Below are 19,974 nucleotides of genomic sequence, written 5' to 3'. Positions count from 1 at the left end.
CTTAGCTGGGGCCAACATGTGCATCACACACGTCACAGACGGAACAAGCCGGTGTCCACCCAGCACCTGTGCCCCCGTGGGGGCTGCACTTCTCACTTCACAGCTCACGCGGCACGGGGAAACGGGCGAGGCCGGCCCGTCTTCTAGAGGAGGCGTGCGGGGCACGAACCTCGGCCGCCCAGACCAGCGCCACCCGCGAGCGTCTTAGAAAGCAGAGTCACGGACGCCACCCCGGACCTGCTGGCTCGGAGCCGGGCACTTTGACAAGATGCCCAGGTGACCCACGGGCCAGTCAGAGCTCAGAGGCACCTGCCAGGAGGCAGTCACGTATTTGGGAAGTTTCCCTCTGTGCCCTCAATGAATGCCCCAGGCCTGTGGGGTACGCAGACAAAGACACAGGTGGACACGCCTAAGTATGGTTTTGTTTTTGGTTTGCTTTAATTACATACACACGTGAGTATGTAATTAAAAGGGCTGCACTGGGAACTTGGGAATGGAAGCCTGAATCTAGCCTTCACAGTGATTTCCTACCTTGCCACCATTTTTTGGCTCCACTGTTTCTCTACCGTCTGCCTGAATCCAATGAAACCTGCATGTGCATGGCTGCGGCCACTGGCCATACAGAGGGCAAAGGAATTTAATCAAGAGGAGGACAGAAAGCCAGGCTGGCTGAGGAGTTCAGTTCTGATTTGAATCCAAAGGAGTATCCAGAGGAGCTCTCCTGGAGTCGGTGGCCCGATCCTCCAACCTGGGCCTCCAGGAAGCATGGAAAGCAGGGTCCCGTACCTCGAACCTCGAGTGTCACCTCCCACACACTCGGCTTAAACCCTCACCCAGAATTCTATTCTAAAGCCTCGGCTGTTCTCCTTGGAGGTGTCTTCCCCTGGAACTCCCAAATTGTCCCCTCACCCTTCCTGGAGCCTGGATGCACTATAACTAGAGTCCTCTGATTTCTTCCAAGTGTGCTCAGGGGCAGGTGGTGGCGTGTTAGCCTGTCAGTCAGCTCCGGGTAAAGATGAGTGCCTTGAAGGGGCCGGAAAGGGGGAGGGAGAAATATGGCGGCGGACCTGGCACCTGGGAGGGCTCTCAAGAGAAGGACCTAAGGACAAAAGCAAGGGCTCTTCTTCCCAAACACTCCCCTTCCCCCAAATCTTCAGCGACTCTAAACAAAAGAACCCACTGGAGAGGAACACCGGGAGTGGCGGCAAAGCCAGAGAGAGGTGTGAAAAAGAAAGCGATGTCAGGTCCTTTGGAAAGTCACAAGTTGGGAAAGAGGGTGTTGGTCAAATAAATTTGTAAAATATGATTTTTATGTTTGCTCGCTTATAGTTTGCATTGGGGGCTGGGCAGTGCCAGGTATGTGATCTGTGAAATTGCAAATGACCTTCCTGCTTGGGAAGGGCCATTGTCTTGCTAATGTTTGTTGGAGGAGAGCTTTTCATGCAGGCAAGTTTTGAAAAGAGAGAAGGAGAAGAGGAAAAAGAAGCCATGTTTGCAGAATGAGAGCAGAGGGAATGCAGAGTCCTGAGGAAGAAGCCAGTTTGTGCAGAGAGAGAGAAGGAGAGCAGGTGGGGAACCAGGGCTGAGGGCCTTTGTGAGCTCCGCTGAGACTGGTGGGGCCTTTGATTCTAGGAGGAACCGGAGAAGATTCTCCTGGTTGTGGAACCGGAGAATGTGTCAGGGCTTTGGGAGCCCTGAGTGAAAGGGAAGTGTTTCCCTGTGTGTTTGTTCGTCGGCCAGTGCGAGACTTTAATAAAGGGACGGCCCACCATTTTTTGGCTCCACTGTTTCTCTACCGTCTGCCCGAATCCAATGGAACCTGCATGTGCCTGGCCGCGCTACTGGCCTTACAGAGGGCAAAGGAATTTTATCAAGAGGAGGACAGAAAGCCAGGCTGGCTGAGGGGTTCAGTTCTGATCTGAATCCAAAGGAGTATGAGAAGCTCAGACAGGGTGCTGGGTGGGGGCCGCTGGGGGAGCAGCCTCAGCCAGAGTCCGAGGGGAGCCCCGTGGCAGTTCCGAGAGCCCTGGCTCCCGGGCCGGGTCCTGCCGAGGCTGTGCTGTCTGTCTGCAGGAAGGCCAACGCCATGTCCAGGCCTTGGCCCTTCCACCCAGAAGCCAGGGATGCACGCCTGGTTTCTTGGGCCCCTGCTTTGGTCTCAGGCGAAACTCCACGAATGCTATGGTGCCTGCAGTGTGCAGGGCAGCCTGCTGTCGCCCTAGGAAGCACCTGGCAGGATGCCAGACAGAGACCCCTGCAGGGAGACCGGGGTGGGCAGCAGCCCTGTATTCCCCCGATCCTAGTGATCAGCATAGCCTTGGACATGGCAGGCCCACAGAATGCCGTGATCTGAGCTGAACATCCTGCGTAAGGTCCCTCCTGATGCTTAAGATGCTGCGAACCCCCAAAACTCTACCCAGTCCCCAGGGAGGCACTCCACACCACACCGGTACCCCAGCCAGAAGCCCCCCGCTCAGCAGATCTTGGCTTCCCTGCCCAACCCCATCAGTATAGAGAAGCCAGTCCTCTGTGTCCCTGCCCAGCCTGGGGGGCGGGGCTTCTGAACTCAAGTCTCTGATTGGCCACTGACTTGCTGGGTGATCTTGGGTGGTACCATTTTCCCTCTCTGGGCCTAAGTTTGTCTATCTGCACATTGTGGGTAACCATTCCCTGCAGCTGATCCATAACCAGAGCTCCTAGACAGTGGGGGGGGGGCTGCCTCAAAGGTGGATGATGCAGCCCCACGTGCACCGGAGGCCTTAGAAGGTGGCTGGGTCCCCGGGCTGACAGCTTGCTGGCTGCACTCCCACCTAGCCACGGAGAAGCCCGTCTTCCGGGATGAGTGTCGTCCTCTGACCCCGGGGACATTCCAGCCCTGCTGAGCCAGCTACCTCCCAGAGCCTGCTCTCTTCTCCCTCCTGTACCCCCTCTGTGCAGTCCCTACGGGGGACACAGATGGGGCTCCCCTCCCTCACGCCAGTCCCCAGAGGCAGCCTCCAATGCCCCCCTTGCAGTGGGAAGACTGCTGGGCATACAGCCAGCTGCTACAGGGAGCCTGAGATGCTCCCAGCATACGCTTTGTCTGCCCCGGAGCCTCCCCGGTCCCCGTGGAGCCAGCTGGCTTCCTGCAGAGGCAAAGGCAGGCTAACCCTGACCCCAGCCCCGGGCTGAACCCTAGCCCCTGCCCAAGGCCAAGGCCAGTTCGAGCCTGAGCACGTGCCCACGCTCCATGCCCATGCCCTGACCCCAGATGCTCGTAGCAGGAGCGTCAGGCGCGAGCGTGTGAGAGCGTGTGAGAGCGTGTGAGCGGCTCAGTGCCACCGCCCAGCCCCCACTGGTCCTGCAGAGGCGGACAAACCCTTATCATCTGAGCGGCTGGAACCAACCTACAGGAAAGGGAGTGAATGCTGGTCTGAGGGCACAGGCAGGGGGTCCTCTCGGGCTTTCTTGGGGACTCCCAGGCTTAAATTTGTTCTGGAAATAGAGGAAAAAAACCAAAAAGCTGTTGGTAGATCTGAAGGGCTTCTCAGCCCAACACATCATTCTGGTGGCCCAAGGGGACTTGGGGCACCGCCCTAAAATCCTCTCCCACCATGTCCCGCCCTTTCCAATCCCCCCCCCCCCCCCGTGCCGTCCCCTCCCCCACAGCAGGCACCTTTCTGCTCAACGCCCTCCAAGTGGGCCATCTCATACAAGGCTGCAGCCCGCTGGGGCCTCTTCTTCCAGGAAGCCTTGTTTATAGACTTGCCTAACACCCTCTTCTCGCCTGGAAATTGCCTGAGGACAGGAATGGCGGTGTAAATAAAGCTTGAGTCCTGCCCGCCATGTAGCAGCCACGCCTTCACTCCTTCCTACTGGGTTCGCTACACTCGACTGACCACTCGTCCCCTCCGCGGGGAAACAGGGGACAGTTTGCATACACGCATTTTCTCTACCTATCTCGCCGGATGCTCCGGGTGTTCTCGAGCATTAGCTGAGCATGGTCTGAGTTGCAGGTGTTTCTCAGCGCTCTAAATGCTTAGCAGCCCTGTCACCTTGTTTACCCCTCACTGGCGCCAGCCAGGTCTCCCTGTCCCTGGGAACACCCAAACAAGCTGCCGAACTTAATAGGATCAAGCTAATCCCTTGTCCTGCGCTGCCCCCCCACCCCCTCACCCCCTCACCCCCCCACCCCCGAGTTTGCAGACCACATCCGTCAGAGTGTTTAATCTTTGGGGCTTAAGATGAATACACGTTTCACTCTCTCTATAAAAAGGATTTGCTGAGATTGTAAGGGGATTTTTTTTTTTTTTTTTACACAATAGAAGCAAACCAATTGGCTGGTTCTTCCAATGTTTGAGCTTAAAAGTACAGGCACACCTCCTCCCTTTACGGCACTTCGCAGATAGACCATTTTGTTTCTAAATAAACTGACAGCTTGTAGCAACCCTGTGTGGAGGAAGTCTATCCTTACCATTTTTCCAACAGCATTTGTTCACTTTGTGTCTCTGTCACATTTTGGTAATTCTCGCAAGATTTCTAACTTTGTCATTATCATTATATTTGTTATGGTGGTCTGCGATCAGTGATCTCTGGTGTTACTATTGTAATTGTGTGGGACGCCACAAACCACACCCGTATGAGACAATGTTGTGTGTGTTCTGACTGCTCCAGCCACTGCCTCTTCCCCAGTCTCTCTCTCTCTCTCTCTCTCTCTCTCCCCCCCCCCCAGCTCCCCTACTCCCCGAGACACAACAATATTGCAATTTGGCCAATTAATAACCCTACAATGGCCTCTAAGTGTTCAAATGAAAGGAAGAGTGACACATTTCTCACTTTAAATCAGAAGTTAGAAATGATTAAGAGAGAAAGGCATATCGAAAGCCGAGACAGGCCAAGAGCCAGACCTCTTATGCCAAACGGCCAGGTTACAAACACAAAGAGCGAGTTCTCGAAGGAAATTAAAAGTGCTGCTCCAGTGAACACACGAATGATAAGAAAACGTAACTGTCTTACTGCTGATGTGGAGAAAGTTTTAGTGGTCCGGAGAGATGGAACCAGCCACACCCCCCTGAGCCAAGCCCTAGTCAGAGCAAGGCCCTGACTCTCTCCCATTCCATGAAGGCTGAGAGAGGGGAGGAAGCCGCCGAGGTGGAAGCCATCAGAGGTTCCTGAGGTTGGAGGGAAGACGCCGTCTCCATGACAGCCAAGTGCAAGGCACAGCAGCAGGTGCTGATGGAGAGGCCCCAGCAGGTTCTCAGAGGTTCCCGCGAGATGATTAGAGAAGGTGGCTCCCTCTCCAACAGAGTTTCAGTGTAGAAGAAACAGGTAATACTGGAAGAAGATGCCGTCTAGGACTTTCATAGCTAGAGAGGAAAAAGTCAGCGCCTGGCTTTGAGGCTTCAAAGGACAGGCTGACTCCCTTGCGAGGGGCTAATGCAGCAGGTGACTTTAAGTTGCAACCAGTGCTCATTTGCCATCCTGAAAATCCCAGGCCCCTTAAGAATTTTGTTGAATCTACTCTGCCTGTGCTCTACAAACAGAAAAACAAAACCTAGATGACAAACAAAACCTATTATAAACAAAACCTGTTTATAATATATTTTTTTTTACTGAATATTTTAAGCCCACTGTTGAGACTGACTGCTGAGGGGGGAAAAAAATTTTCTTTGAAAATATTACTGCTCACTGACAGTGCCCCTGGTCACATTGGAGCAAGAGCTCTGATGGAGATGTACAATGAGATTAACGTCGTGTTCACACCTGCCAACACAACATCCATTCTGCAGCCCGTGGAGCTAGCAGTGATTTTGACTTTCAAGTTTCATAATTTAAGAAATCAATGTCATAAAGCAATAGCTGCCACCCATACACAGTGATCCTCTGATGGATACGGGCAACATCAACAGAAAACTCTCTGGGAGAGATTCACCATCCTAGATGCCATTGCGAACATCAGCGCGTCACGGGAAAAGGTCAAAATATCAACATTAACAGGAGTTTAGGGGAAGGTTCATTCCAACCCTCGTGGATGCCTTTGAGGGAGGGGTTCGAGACTTCGGGGGAGGACATAACTTCAGAGGTGGTGGGAACAGAACAGCAAGACAACCAGAATCAGAAGTGGAGCCCGCAGACGGACCGAGTTGCTGCGCCCTCGTGACTGCTCTTGAACGGAGGAGGCGTGGCTCCTCACGGATGAGCAAAGAAAGCGGCTTCTTGAGATGCAATCTACTCCTGGGGAAGATGCTGTGAGGACTGTTGAAACGACAGCAAAGGACTAAGAATGTGACCAAAGCTTAGCTGACAAAGCAGCAGCAGGACTTAAGAGGACTGACTCCGGCTTTGAAAGAAGTTCTATGGTGAGTAAAAAACGCTATCAAACAGGGTCACCTGCTACAGAGAAATCATTCGTAAAAGAAAGAGTCGATCGGTGTGGCGAACTTCACCGCTGTCCTATTCTAAGAAATTGCCACCGCCCCTCCGACCTGTAGCAACCGCCCCCCGAATCAGTCAGCTGCCATCAGCACGGAGGCACGACCTTCTACCAGCAAGAAGATCCGGACCCGCTGAAGGCTCAGATGATGGTTAGCATTTTCTAGCAATAAAGCGTTTTTTAATTAAGGTATCTATCTACATGGTTGCTTTAGGCGTAATGCTATTGCACATCGAACAGACTGCACTATAGCGTCAGCCTAACTTCTTTATGCCCTGGGAAACCAAGGCATTTGTGTGACTCGCTTTATTGCGATTGTCATTGTACTGCAGTGCTAGGGACCTAACCTTGCAATGTCTCCGGAGCACACCTGGGCAAACGACGTGCTAGTTACAGATGGTTCTCATCTACGCATTAGGAAGGCTGGTCGGGCTCCACAGCTCCAAGCCTGTGACAGCTTCAACGCCCTGGCCCCACACTTTTCTCCTGGCAGACCCCGGTGGTGCTTGCTGCCTGGGGCAGGATGTCTGAGCTGAAGTGTGTTCTGGCATCAGCAGAATGTGCTTAGTTAGGCTGCGGCTGAGCCCTTGTGTGTCCCTGCACAGTCGGAGTGAGGGGAAGCTGGAAGAACCCCCAGAGAAGAGGCCGGTGTCCCTGCACAGAGTGAGGGGAAGCTGGAAGAACCCCCAGAGAAGAGGTCCCAGGAGCTCGGAAGAAGAAACAGAGGCAGGTGACCAAGGCTGCGAGAGCTCAGAGGGGAGACAGGGCGCACTGGCTCCCCCTATCCGAGATACCTGATATTGGGAGCCAGTGCACCCCGGAGCAGGAGAAACGGGGGCCAGACACCAGGACGCAGCTTCTGATGCTGGACAGGGAGGTGAGGAGAACGGCAGGGCCCTGTGGGGTGGGTCCTTGGGCTGACTGACGGCAGGAACGACCTCTCTCAGGCAATTAATTAGTCAGTTGCAGAGAACAGGTCCCACTGGTCCCCCAGTGCAGGGACTCACTCAGAGACTTAGTGACTGAGTATGGATGAGTCATTTTTTACTTACATTAGCAGACAGATACAAGCATGGGTTACAAAAGTATGGAAAAATGAAAAGACACAGGACATGGATAACACACAAGGGGGGGGGGTCTTTCCCAATATAACAGAATCATCCTTTATGCAGAAAAAAACAAACTTCCCCAGCCAGGCCATGGGCTGGTCCCCCGCCCCCAGGGGCTGCGCTTCCACAGGGGCGTTGCTTGGGCCAAACGGACAGACCAAGGACCACGGGAAGCCCCAGGGAGTCTTAGGGAGGTGCCTAAGGTGGGTCGCTGAGCAGTTCCTCTCTCTCTCTCTCTCTCTCTCTCTCTCTCTCTCTCTCTCCCTCTGTATGTGAATGGTTGGGGGGAACCCTCTGCTGGGACTCTCTGCCACCCCACTTGTCCACTGGGAAACTATTCAAGTTCTGAGCCCCATGCTGGGCCTCGGATGAAGGCTGGACAAAGCCCCCCCCCCCCAATGCCATTGGACTACTTCAGCTCTTTCTAACCTGCTCTCTTCTTTAAAAAACTGAGGCAGTAACACATACGGCTTATACGGTGCCCGTGGACGGACCCCAGAGACTGTCCCCGATTCTATGCATCCGTCTGGCCCCTCCAGCCAACCTCAGGGAACTGACCTTCTTCCCCAGCACTGGTGTCCCCTTACCCCACAGAACTAGCGGGTCGGACTTCCGATCCTGAAGCAGAGAGAGGCAGATGGGAGGTGGTGGGACTCAGAACGGGCTGAGGGCCGGCAGAGGGGGAAGACAGAGCCAGCGGGGAGAGCTGCTAGAGCCACGACTACAAAATCACCTTTGGAAGCAATCCAAAGGGCAGGGGAAGTGACAAAAATGCTCCACCAGACGGTAAGGGGCTGCCTGCACACCCCATCAGTCCAAAACACAGTGGAGGTCCCTTGGCTCGGGGAAGAGGGAGTTTTAGGAGGAGGACCAGACCCAGAAGCAGAGCTGCCCTGAGGAGAGGAGAAGAAAAAGAATCCCCCCTTCCAACACTCAGTCCGGCAAGAATGCCCACGTGCCTCACTGGCGAAGGCTGAAGCGACCTGTACACACTGGGTGGGGATGGCAGCAGCAGGCAACCAGTGGCATTCATGAGCTTCTCAAAGAACCAGGACCCCCTACCTAAAGGAAATCCGGCTTCTAAACCAACTGAGACGCTGACTCCCTTAGGGAACCTGGCAATTTCCCATCTTGCATTTCCCCGGGGGGATATAACATCTGCCAGTCTCTGCTTGTCTCTCTTTTCCCTTCTATATAAGAAGAGCCATATGAATTAGGAGCTCCTGGGTTGGCTGAGTCCAGATGGGCAACTAGATTTTAAAGGCACTTTAATCAGAAATAAATCTTGCAAAAAAGCCCACGCTGGGTTACTCTGTCAGCAAAACCCAAACCTCTCCTCCTCCCTCGACCTGAGTGCAGGGCCCTCCCCGCTGTGGGAAGTCGCTCCGACATTCACACGGTGGTACTTACAAGTAGATGCTGGACTCGTTGCCTCCCATGTCCGGAGACTGGAGTTTCTGCACCAGGATGACGATGATGCCGACAAAGAGCCCGAAGTTCACCTGGGGAGCAAAGGAAAGGCAGACGGAGATGGTTCTGAGCCGAGACTCCCCCTGCCCTTGCCTCTGCATGGACTGTCATTCCCCCCCCCAACACCGCCCCCTCTCCCCGATCTCCTCGCGATCCCATCTAGTCTCATAACCCAAAGCGGCGGCGTGAGAACGCTGGCTCCCGTGGCTGCGATGACGGGAGAGAGGGAAGGGGGGAAATAGTTCCATGGGAGTACTGAGAAACGGGAAGGGTGGTCATGAGCGAGCCAGGAAAGTGAGCAATTTCTGGAAGAAAGAGAGAGCAAGCAGGGTCAGGGTGATGGAAAACTTCCAGAGCCACACAGATAGCGAAGAGGATACCGCAGAGGTGAGAGCTGCCCTCTGGGGGAACTCCAAGTTCAGAGGCACTGAAGATGGACAACCACACGCATTATTAATTAAGAGCCTGTCTGGGAATAGTAGAAGCGGCATTTACCTTCAGATAAAGATCAGGGTCAAAAGCTCTCTAAAACCAAGTGAGACGCTGGCGTAGAACGAGAAGGGAGGAAAGAGGCGGACAAATAAATAGCGAGGAGACACCCCGCACGAGGGGACTGCACAGCGCCATCTTCTGGATACAGCCGAGGCAGCGCTCTGAGAAAAACACGGAGAGCCTGACGCTTCCTTACGAAAAAATAATCACATGCTGAAGATAAAAATATTTAAGCATTCAAATAAAAAACTAGGGAAAGAGTACCACAAATTTAACTTATACAAGGAGAGAATTCATAAAGATAAAAAATTCATTATTGCCTGACCAGGCGGTGGTCAGGCGCAGTGGATAGAGTGTAGGACTGGGATGCGGAGGACCCAGGTTTGAGATCCCGAGGTCGTCAGCTTGAGCACGGGCTCATCTGGTTTGAGCAAAAGCTCACCAGCTTGGACCCAAGGTCGCTGGCTCGAGCAAGGGGTTACTCAGTCTGCTGAAGGCCTGCAGTCAAGACACACATGAGAAGGCAATCAATGAACAGCTAAGGTGTCGCAATGTGCAACAAAAAACTAATGATTGATGCTTCTCATCTCTCCGTTCTTGTCTGTCTGTCCCTGTCTATCCCTCTCTGACTCTGTCTCTCTGTCTCTGGAAAAAAAAAATCATTATTAAGAAACGAGGGGGCCCTGGCTGGTTGGCTCAGCGGTAGAGCGTCGGCCTAGCGTGCGGAGGACCCGGGTTCGATTCCCAGCCAGGGCACACAGGAGAAGCGCCCATTTGCTTCTCCACCCCTCCGCTGCGCCTTCCTCTCTGTCTCTCTCTTCCCCTCCCGCAGCCAAGGCTCCATTGGAGCAAAGATGGCCCAGGCGCTGGGGATGGCTCCTTGGCCTCTGCCCCAGGCGCTAGAGTGGCTCTGGTCGCAGCAGAGCGACGCCCCAGAGGGGCAGAGCATCGCCCCCTGGTGGGCAGAGCGTCGCCCCTGGTGGGCGTGCCGGGTGGATCCCGGTCAGGCGCATGCGGGAGTCTGTCTGACTGTCTCTCCCCGTTTCCAGCTTTAGAAAAATACAAATAAATAAATAAATAAATAAATAAATAAATAAAATTAACTTCGACATTAGGTCTTGTTGGGATCATCTGTTTGTTCTCACAGATCTGCTAGAACTAGCAAACAGCCACAGGAGGGCACGGGTCTGCCGGCCATACTCTCCACGACCTGCCCAGTGTCTGGTCAGTCCAGGAACCAAGCTCAGTCATCACAGCTAACTGCATGGGTGAGTCCCTCCAAAAAGGCAAAAAAGGGTAAAACAACAGATGCATAGATTATTTTAAACCATGAGAAAAAAAACAAACAAAATGGGAAATATAAGTTAACAAAAGCAAATTGAGGACACCTGAACAGAGCAACGACCTCAAAAGAAATTGTAAAAGGAATCAAAGAGGAATGCAGGAAAAGGCACAGGCTCGGATCACTTTGCAGAGCAGCGTCCGGACACCTCTAAGGAAGATGCGGTTTACACGCTGCTCCATTGTTTAACAGCAAAGAAAGAAAAGCTCCCAAATCACCCATGAGACGAACAAAACCCTGCGACAAAACACAGACGCACACGCAGGCATACGCCTAAAACCAGACAACTTACAGAGAGCAGTGCAAAAGCTACACGAAATAGGAGCACATAGACTTTAGCGGTGTACTAGAAGAACAAACAGATCATGGCCAGAAAGGATTCATGTGAGGAATGCAAAAAAAACCCACTAATATTTGCTATAGAAACAAATTAAAACAATAAGCTACCATCATCCTTCAAAAGATTGGCAAATTGGTAATCATTACATCAGCAAAGACACAAGAAATAAGTGCTCTTGTACTCGCTAGCGGAGGGCAATTTGATATTCATGAAAATGTTAAATGTACACAGCCTTTGTCCCAGAAATCCCACTCCTGGAGGTTTCTAAAGACACATCCACACATGCTCAAAGATATGCACACATATGTCCATTGCAGCACTGTCTATAACAGCGGTTCTCAACCTGTGGGTCGCAACCCCGGCGGGGGTGGAACAACCAAAACACAGGGGTCGCCTAAAGCCATCAGAAATACATATTCCCGCCGGGGTCGCAACCCACAGGTTGAGAACCGCTGGTCTATAACGAAGAAAAATTGAAATACTAGAAATATCCATTACTAAAGGATAAGTTACTGCAATAAATGTCTCCAGATCACATTTGCCAAAATGTGACTCCCATTCCCAATTTTAAAAAAATACACACGAACACAAGTCAGGAATAGAAACCTTGCTAAATTCATTGAACAGTAGTTTCCCCAAATTACAAACATCATCTTCAACAAAACCAAGGAATCGATGGTATAAATATTAGAAAGGAAGAGGAAAAACTATTTCCAATTAACGATTATATAATTTTCTACCTAGAGAAAATCCAGAAGAAACAACTGAAAAGGGATGAGAACTAATAAGAATGTTTTTAAAGGAAAAAAAAAAAAGACAAGAAAAAAATAAAACTAAACTAAAACCTTCCCTCTTTATCAGTAGTAATCTACAAAAAATACAACGAAAAAATGAATCCTGGACACAATAAAAGCATAGACCATCTGGATTTATCTTGGAGATAAATTTAACGAGACAACTAAAAAATGGTACAAAATGACTCTATGAGAAAGACTAATAAATGGAGATTCGTTCCATGCTCTTGGAGGGAAAGACAGTATTTTTTTTTTTTTGAGAGAGTATTTTTTTTTTAATTTTTAAAGACTTTATTTATTCATTTTAGAGAGGAGCGAAAGAGTAGAAAGAGAGAGAGAGAGAAGAGGGGAGGAGCAGGAAGCATCAACTCCCATATGTTTCTTGACTGGGTAATCCCAGGGTTTTACCGTCGACCGGCAACCTCAGCATTCCAGGTCGACGCTTTATCTACTGCACCACCACAGGTCAGGCTTGGAGAGAGTATTTTAAGAAAATCAGTTACAAGCATCCCTCCTTATTCACAAGGGATATTTTCCAAGACCCCCAGTGGGTGCTTGCACAGATAGTACCAAATCATATATATATATATATATATATATATATGATTTTATATATATTTTATGATATATTAAACTATATCATATATATATGATAAAGTTTAATTTATATAATAGACACAGTAAGAGATTAACACTACCTAATAACAAAACAGAGCAACTATAACAATACACTGTAGTATAAGTTATGTGAATGTGCTCTCTCTCTCTCTCTCTCTCTCTCTCTTTCTCTCTTTCTCTCTCTTTCAAAATATCCATCTGATAACCAAGAGAGCTGCTAAGTGACTCTCAGGCTCATAAGCCTCTCCAGTGGGTCTGCACTGGACGAAGAGAGGGCTCGCGCCTGGGAGGTCCAGTATGGGACAAAGCGAGATTTTATCACGTTCCTCACCGTGGCCTCTAATTTCCTATTTAAGACTTACGAATTGTGTATTTCTGCAATTTTCCATTTAATAATTTTCCCAGACCACAGTTGACCACAAGTAACTGAAAACTTAGAAAGCAAAACAGTAGATGGGCAGGGAGGGGGTGTGGGGTGGGATAATTGAATCTGCCAAATCAGTTCCTCAATTCAATGTCATTCCTATAAAAATTTCAACTAGGCTTTCTTTATTTTTTTTTCTTTTGCAATTTGCAAAGGGATTTGAAATCTACCTGAAAAAAGAACAATGAGCAATAAAAATTTTGAAGAATAAAATAGGGGAAATTAGCATACCAGATACAAAAGCATGCTACAATATTACAGTAACTAGCCCAAGGGGTATGGGTCATGGGAAAATCTATAGGTATAGGTAATTTCCTATTACCACAGAATAGGAAATCTGGAACCAAACAGAATACAGTGAATGTTTATGGTACAATGGCATGTCAACATAATGAAGAAAGGATGAGCTATTTAATAAAAAGAATTGAGAGGGTAGAACATTAATCCATTAAGGAAAAAACTAAAATTAGGTATCATTTCAGATCAAGGAGATAAAATTTCAGCTGAATTAAAGCATGTAATAACCCAATCCACAAACATGTGCCAAAACAATTAAGAAGCATATTTTTTTTATCTTAGGTCTGGAAAGTCCTCCTTAAACAAGAAACAAGGCTCAGAATTTGTGAAGAGAAAGTCTGAGGGTTGGACTGTACAAGAGTTAGGCCATCTTGGAAACACACTTACAACATGTATACCAAATAAAGTGTTACCATCCTTCAAACAGTAAGAAAGACAACCAGTGGGCTAGAAAAATAAGCCAAAATAAGTAAGTAAAATGTAATAACCAGAATAAAAACACCTTGTCAATAAACATCTGGGAAAAAATACCCTTTGGCACTAACTAACAATATGGAGAAATATGCACATTAAAGCACTGAGCAACCATTTTCCCCCATAAGACTGTGTAAAAATTTAAATGACCGATGATAGTATAAGTGTAGTAGACAATTGACCCAGCAATTCCACTTTTAAGGATTTATACGAAATAAATATCCACGTGCACTCAAAATTATGCACTGAACTGTCCCTGGTAGTATCGTTCATGATGAGGAAAACTGAGACAATATAAATGACAATGCTATCAGGATAGCTAAATATGCATATCCGTGCTGCGGTTACAATGCGGCCATGAAAAAGGTTGGTTTAGGTTGGCCTCTATATTTCTTCTCCTGCCTTGTCTTTCTGTCCAATCCACCACCTCTTCCCTGCTCCTCGTCCCAAGGACACTCACCATTATGGAACCGATCACGGGGCCTTTGATCACCCACCACAGAGCCGTGTTGTCATTCATATCCCAGCAGCTGAAAGACGGAGAGAAAGAAGAGAGATTATGCGCAGGGGTAGGACGCCTGCAGGACCATGGCTCTCTCTGGCCCCTAGCTGGTGCTTCTTTTCCTGCAGCTACCCGAGGAAGGCCGGCTGGAAGGAGCACTCCCAGGGCCACGGTCCTTCCCTCCGTCTCCCTGTCAAAGCAGAGCTGGAAGCCCAAGACTCAGGATCACCAAAGGTCTCCTGGATAAGGGCCATATATTCCCCCTGTGGGGCACAACTTATCTTTAAACCCCTTTCTCCCTTCCCTAAAAGGAAAACAGACACTGGGCTCCGGGCTCAGGAGCAGAGCGGGGCTCTGAAACCCTGCGTGTTCTCACTGCCTTCCACTGTGGCGGGCTCAGGGCATAGTGGGTGCCCAGGGTGCGGTGCGCAGTTCGGGCGAGTTAATGTGGAGCCAGGGCAGCCGCGGAGAATCCACGAGGCAGACCCTCCCTGGGGCTCCTGCCCCAGCTCTCAGGCTCGCACTCACCCGATGTCGTCGAAGTAGAGCCTCAGCACGGCCCACACGGCCACACACACAGTTGGGGTCCCTGCAAGAGCAGGAAGAGGAGTGCTGTGATAACAGGAACCCCCACAGGTCCGGCGTCCTTCTCAGGATACTGTTCCCACTCAGACAGGGGGCTCCGACCTGGAGCCCTGGGGACCCTGACTGTCCCTTAGACTCAGGCCTCCTAGGGGTTCACGTCTCCCCCAGACCGCGGGGCGCCTTGTGCCTCCCAGAGGACTCCTGCGCATACCCCCCAGGCAGTGCGCTTTCTGCGGGCAGGAAAAGCAAGAAAGAAAGAGTCCAGGAAGCGGGTGCGCGCCATCAGTGGGGGGGCGGGGAAGTCCCTCCTCCCCTGACCTGGCACTCCCTGATGGTGGCACCAAGGACACGCCTGGCCGTGAGCCTCGAGCCTGGCCAGTGACCTACCCCAGCCAATAATGGTGTACCAGTAGAAGTATCTTCTCTCGGGGAAGAAGGTCTCCACCAGCAGGGTGAAGAGGTACAGGCCCTCGATGAACAGCCAGAAGTAGTTGGACACAACGCAGTAGTGAAAGAAAACCATCACGGCCTTGCATTCCACCTGCCGAGAGAGAGACAGAGGGAGCCGGGGTGGGGTGGGGTGGGAGGGGACGTGAGCCCCCAGCCCCGCCCCGCAGAGCCCTGGAAGTCCAGCCCGGCAGGACCGGGCAGGATCCCTTGGGCCCTCCCGCTCTGGCCTCTCGGGCTCACGTATCTGCAGGGACTGAAATGCAGCATTCCTGGACCCGAGGAGTAAAACCGCAGCAGTCTGTGACTCTGAGTCGAAGCTGCCCATAGCGGCCACACCGCCCGTGTCAAAGAAGGACAGGTGAGCAGGGAGGTCCCTGCAGAGGCTCCTTGATAAAACGAGGGCTTTAGGCATCCCGGGCTGGGGTGACTCTCCTGGCCCCCACAAATCTCAGAGAGACTTCCTCTACCTGTGCTCTCCGAGATCAAGGCCCTGTGCTCTGAACTGCTTTTTCTACCCTATCTCATCAAAACCTATCTTCTCTGCAAAGGCCCAAGGCCCGAGGAGGTGGTCTAGAAAGAAGGCCAGCCCATCAGCCCCTGGACTCTGTCCGTCCTGGGCGATTAATGACCGGGGGCCAGGCCAGGCCTCTCTCTGAGCCCACGTTCCTCCTCAGCCAAGTGGAACCCGGCCTTCCCACCCAACCTTCACCCGCCCTGCCAAGAGCACGCCCGCCCGTGCTGAGGGACAGGAGGTGGTGCCGCACGGGGGACTCCTGGGCCGCCGCAGCCCCGTGATCGTCCCCGGGTTTCTGTGTTCCCTGGGGACAGTGCCCGAGAGCGGTGGGGGGCAGGACGGCCCGGGAGGGCTCAGCTCACTCACGGTGGAGATGGAGCAGTGGCTGCTGTCCCGCTCCGCGTAGAGGATCCAGTCTTTGATGAAGACGGAGATGGCCCTCAGCATGAAGGACACGAACAGGTTCATGTGGATGAAGTTTCGGGTGCAGTGCAGCTTCCTACACCAGCGGAAGAGGCGGCCTTGAAGCGGCGACCGCACGGCATTCTAACCCCCCTCCTCGGGCTCTGCTCTGGGCCCCCTGCATGGCTCTGTCTCAGTGGGGTCTCCCACCTAGACCACCCCTTCCTCCCACCTCCCCGAGCTTCAGGCCCCTGTCACCCGGCCCCATGACTCTCCTCAAGGCTAGACTTCTCCCTCCGATGACCTTTCTGTCTGGACCAGGAAAAGACGAGGGAGGCACGCAGGTCTCCGGCCCTGGGCGGACCAGCTGCCCTCTCTGGGGTTTCCCACATTATCCTAGAGACGGGGCTGACGTCCAGGGGACTGGGGTTTCCCACGTTATCCTAGGGACGGGGCTGACATCCGGGGGACTGGGGTTTCCCACGTTATCCTAGGGACGGGGCTGACATCCGGGGGACTGGGGTTTCCCACGTTATCCTAGGGACGGGGCTGACATCCAGGGGACTGGGGTTTCCCACGTTATCCTAGGGACGGGGCTGACATCCAGGGGACGCAGCCACAGCTCTGAACCGGGACATGCTGAGCTCCCGGGCACCCTGCGGAAGGTCTCACCGAAAGCGACACAGGATGACCATGGCAGTGGTGAGGGTGACGAGGGACGTGCTGTAGCCAACTGTGTACAGGGCCTTCACCGACAGGTAGTAATAATCCTGGAGCAGGGCACAGAACAGGCAGAGGTCCACAGGGGCTGCCCCAGCCCCCGGCCCAGTCTCCCAGGCCAGGGCCCGCCCTCCTCTGGGCCCACCACCCAGCTCCTCCTTCCTCCCTTCTCCTCTTGCTGACCTCCCTTCCTCCACGCCCCCAGCAGTGCCTCTGCCGCCGGGACCTCCCCAAGCCTGCGTCCCCTCCGCACAGTGTCCACACTCGTCAGTGCTTGTGGAATGCAGGACCCCTGACCAGTCCCAACGGGCACCCGCCTCGGCCTAGGAAAGGGTCCACGAGGACCCCTGCTGGGCCTGGCAGCAACCCCCCCCCCACTTGCTGGGCCACAGCAAGGCTGGGTATCCTGGGGGAGTAGCCAGGGAGGTGGGGGACACATGAGGAGGGCTGAGGGAGCTCAGGCAGCAAACCAGCCGCTTCCCAGCCCAGAATGAGTGCATCTCATTGGCCTCCGCTCGTGTCTGGCCCGGGTACACAGGGCGTGCTCGTGAGTGCTGCCAGGGGACCTGAGAGTCCCATAGTCCCAGCGGGAGTCAAGGCCTCTTCAGCACCACCTCCACTGCTCCCAGGTGGGGGCGGGCGGCAGGGCAGACACTCACCTGGTCCCAGCTCTCGTATTCGCCATAGTCATCCAGCCCACAAGCATCTGTGTAGTAAGGGAACGGCTCCGACCAGCCGTCCTCCGTGCAGTTCCGGCTGACCACCCTCAAGCCTGCAGCAGAAGGAGAACTTAGAGGCATGACAGTGATTCAAGAGGTCCCTGAAATTCTTGTTCGGAAGTTACTTGGGAAGTGGGGATGCCTGGAAACCCGTATGCGCCTCTGGGAGGCACGGCGACTCCGGGGTCCTGAAACCCTCCGCTGTCTAAAGGCACACAGCGATTGCCCGTGGACGCGGGCTCAGCCTTCACAAAGGACTTGGAGGTGGGGGGGGGGGGGCAGTGCAAGCTGATTCCATAACAAGTGGACGGGGCTGGGCTGAATCCATCCTCCCTAGCTTTCAGGACCGGCAAAGGCTCAGCAGGGAAATGCCTGAGCACGTCTCAAACTTCTGTGAGCTGAGCACCCTGGGATCAGAAACAGACATCCCAAGACCACTCCCCCAAGGGATTCTGATGCAGAAGTCACCTTGAGTGACCTTGGGCTGTGAGTTCCCCACACACCTTGAGAAACTCAACCCTAGGTGACACTTTCCTGGGAGCTCTGGGCCTGCCAGCAGCTGCAACACCCCGCACTGAAGGGACACAGAGCGCTTCATTAACAAGAACCAGACCTCCATTAACCCGGCACAAGATCCTATTAGGATATATACTTGGGTTGTTTGTTTTTTTTTTCAAAAGAACTTCTGTCTTTCCAGGTTTAGAGGTCTGTTTCCTGTCACTAACATATGTTAGTTTTCTTTTGATTGGCTTTAAAGGGCCATTTTGTGGGACGCTAGAGGGGACAGGAGTCATTGGGTGTAGTGCAGTGGGGGCCAGGCTGGTTTCACCATGCCTGGGACTGTTTTAGCCGTTAAGGGTTACTTAGTTCATCCTCCCCTCTCCTGATCGTCTGTAAGGGTGACCCACGGGTGTCCAGGGAGAGGGAGGAGGCAAGCCACTGCCGCCAGCCCAGCCCCTGAGGGTGGCCCCAGATCGACCCCTCTTCCCGCACTGGCTTCTTGGGAGTCCACACAGTACATTAGGACAGTGGTCCCCAATCCCCGGGCCGCGGACCGGTACTAGTCCGTGGACCATTTGGTACCGGTCCACAGAGAAAGAATAAATAACTTACATTATTTCCGTTTTATTTATATTTAAGTCTGAATGATGTTTTATTTTTTTTAAATGACCAGATTCCCTCTGTTACATCCGTCTAAGACTCACTCTTGACGTTTGTCTCGGTCACGTGATCCATTTATCCGTCCCACCCTTAAAGGCCGGTCGTGAAAATATTTTCTGACATTAAACCGGTCCGTGGCCCGAAAAAGGTTGGGGACCACTGGATTAGGACACAGGGCATGGTGCTCTCTTTCACAGGATTTTGTGCCCAGGACTTTGCCTGCAAGAGACACCTGCAGAAAAGGGGCTCCGCCTCCCAGGTTGTTGGAAGAACGCCCTCACTCTGTGGCCGAGACCACCTCTGGAGAGCTCTGGAAGGAGGCGAGGGCAGAGGCCGAGACAGAAAACCTTGCTCCCACCTCTCTAGCCTCAGGCCCTTGCTGGCTGAGTGGGAAGCTCTGAAGCCAGTTCTTTTAGCCAGAGAGTTAGAAAGGCACATTCCCGGGCTTCAGGGAGCAGCAGAGGGGCGGTGACCCTGCCGTGAAAGAGCCGTGGCAGAGGGGGCCCTGGTCTCCACAGCCTCTGGGACCCTGCGTCCTACCACACAGGACAAGGAGGATGCCTGGCAAGCCCAGGGAGGGATGGAGTCCCTTCCACGTCAAGTTCTACGCCAGCTGTTCCTGCTCCCAGCAGACCCGTCTCGCCCGCTCCCGGCAAGCTCCTCCCCAAGTCCCCGTGAACACCTCGTCCGTCCAGAGTGCCCACACCTCCCGGGGACACGGCCTCACCCCCTCTCCGCCTTGCCCACGTCCGGGTGGTGGGGAGAGGAAGGGGAAGCCACTTCGGAAAACAATTTTTTAAAAAGTGTCCTAGAGGTAGGCGCCATTTCCCTTCTTTTATTCTCCTTTTTTCTTTTTATCACACAGTGTGGGCGCAGGGGCAGAGAAGCCTCTGTGCTCAGAACTCCACCACGAGTCGGCCGCGCTGTTACTGTTCCAGCGCCCTCCCGACTGTCGGACGCCGTGACTGCGCAGGTCCCTTTCCGAGGCTCTTTCGTCCCCAGTCACAGGCGTACAGGACCTCAGGGCAGCGGCTCTAGACCCGCCCATCCATGGCACCTGGAGCCCAGCCAGAGATACACCTTCTCAGAGCCCCTCCCCCCAGGTCTACTAAATTAAAGACTCTGGGCGAGGGCCCAGGCACCTGCGTT

At 52.8% G+C, this 19,974-nt stretch overlaps 1 protein-coding gene across 4 annotated transcripts in view; it reads right to left on the bottom strand.

The window, feature by feature from the left end:
- ADCYAP1R1 (ADCYAP receptor type I) overlaps positions 1–19,974 on the bottom strand; it is a 58,172-nt gene that overhangs the window by 12,629 nt on the left and 25,569 nt on the right. For 3 of the 4 annotated variants that reach the window (XM_066238866.1, XM_066238868.1, XM_066238869.1), the window contains exons 7-13: positions 17,605–17,717; positions 16,898–16,995; positions 16,190–16,322; positions 15,247–15,400; positions 14,803–14,863; positions 14,233–14,302; positions 8,932–9,023 (exon numbers count right to left, since the gene is read on the bottom strand). In XM_066238866.1, coding sequence (XP_066094963.1) covers positions 8,932–9,023; positions 14,233–14,302; positions 14,803–14,863; positions 15,247–15,400; positions 16,190–16,322; positions 16,898–16,995; positions 17,605–17,717 — 721 coding nt within the window. Of the gene's footprint in view, positions 1–3,390; positions 3,475–8,931; positions 9,024–14,232; positions 14,303–14,802; positions 14,864–15,246; positions 15,401–16,189; positions 16,323–16,897; positions 16,996–17,604; positions 17,718–19,974 lie in introns of all 4 variants that reach the window. The other variant, XM_066238867.1, reaches the window with a different exon arrangement.

This window comes from Saccopteryx bilineata, chromosome 7 (assembly GCF_036850765.1).
Source record: "Saccopteryx bilineata isolate mSacBil1 chromosome 7, mSacBil1_pri_phased_curated, whole genome shotgun sequence".
Taxonomy (NCBI): Eukaryota; Metazoa; Chordata; class Mammalia; order Chiroptera; family Emballonuridae; genus Saccopteryx; species Saccopteryx bilineata.
This window is presented reverse-complemented; position numbering and strand designations above follow the sequence as displayed.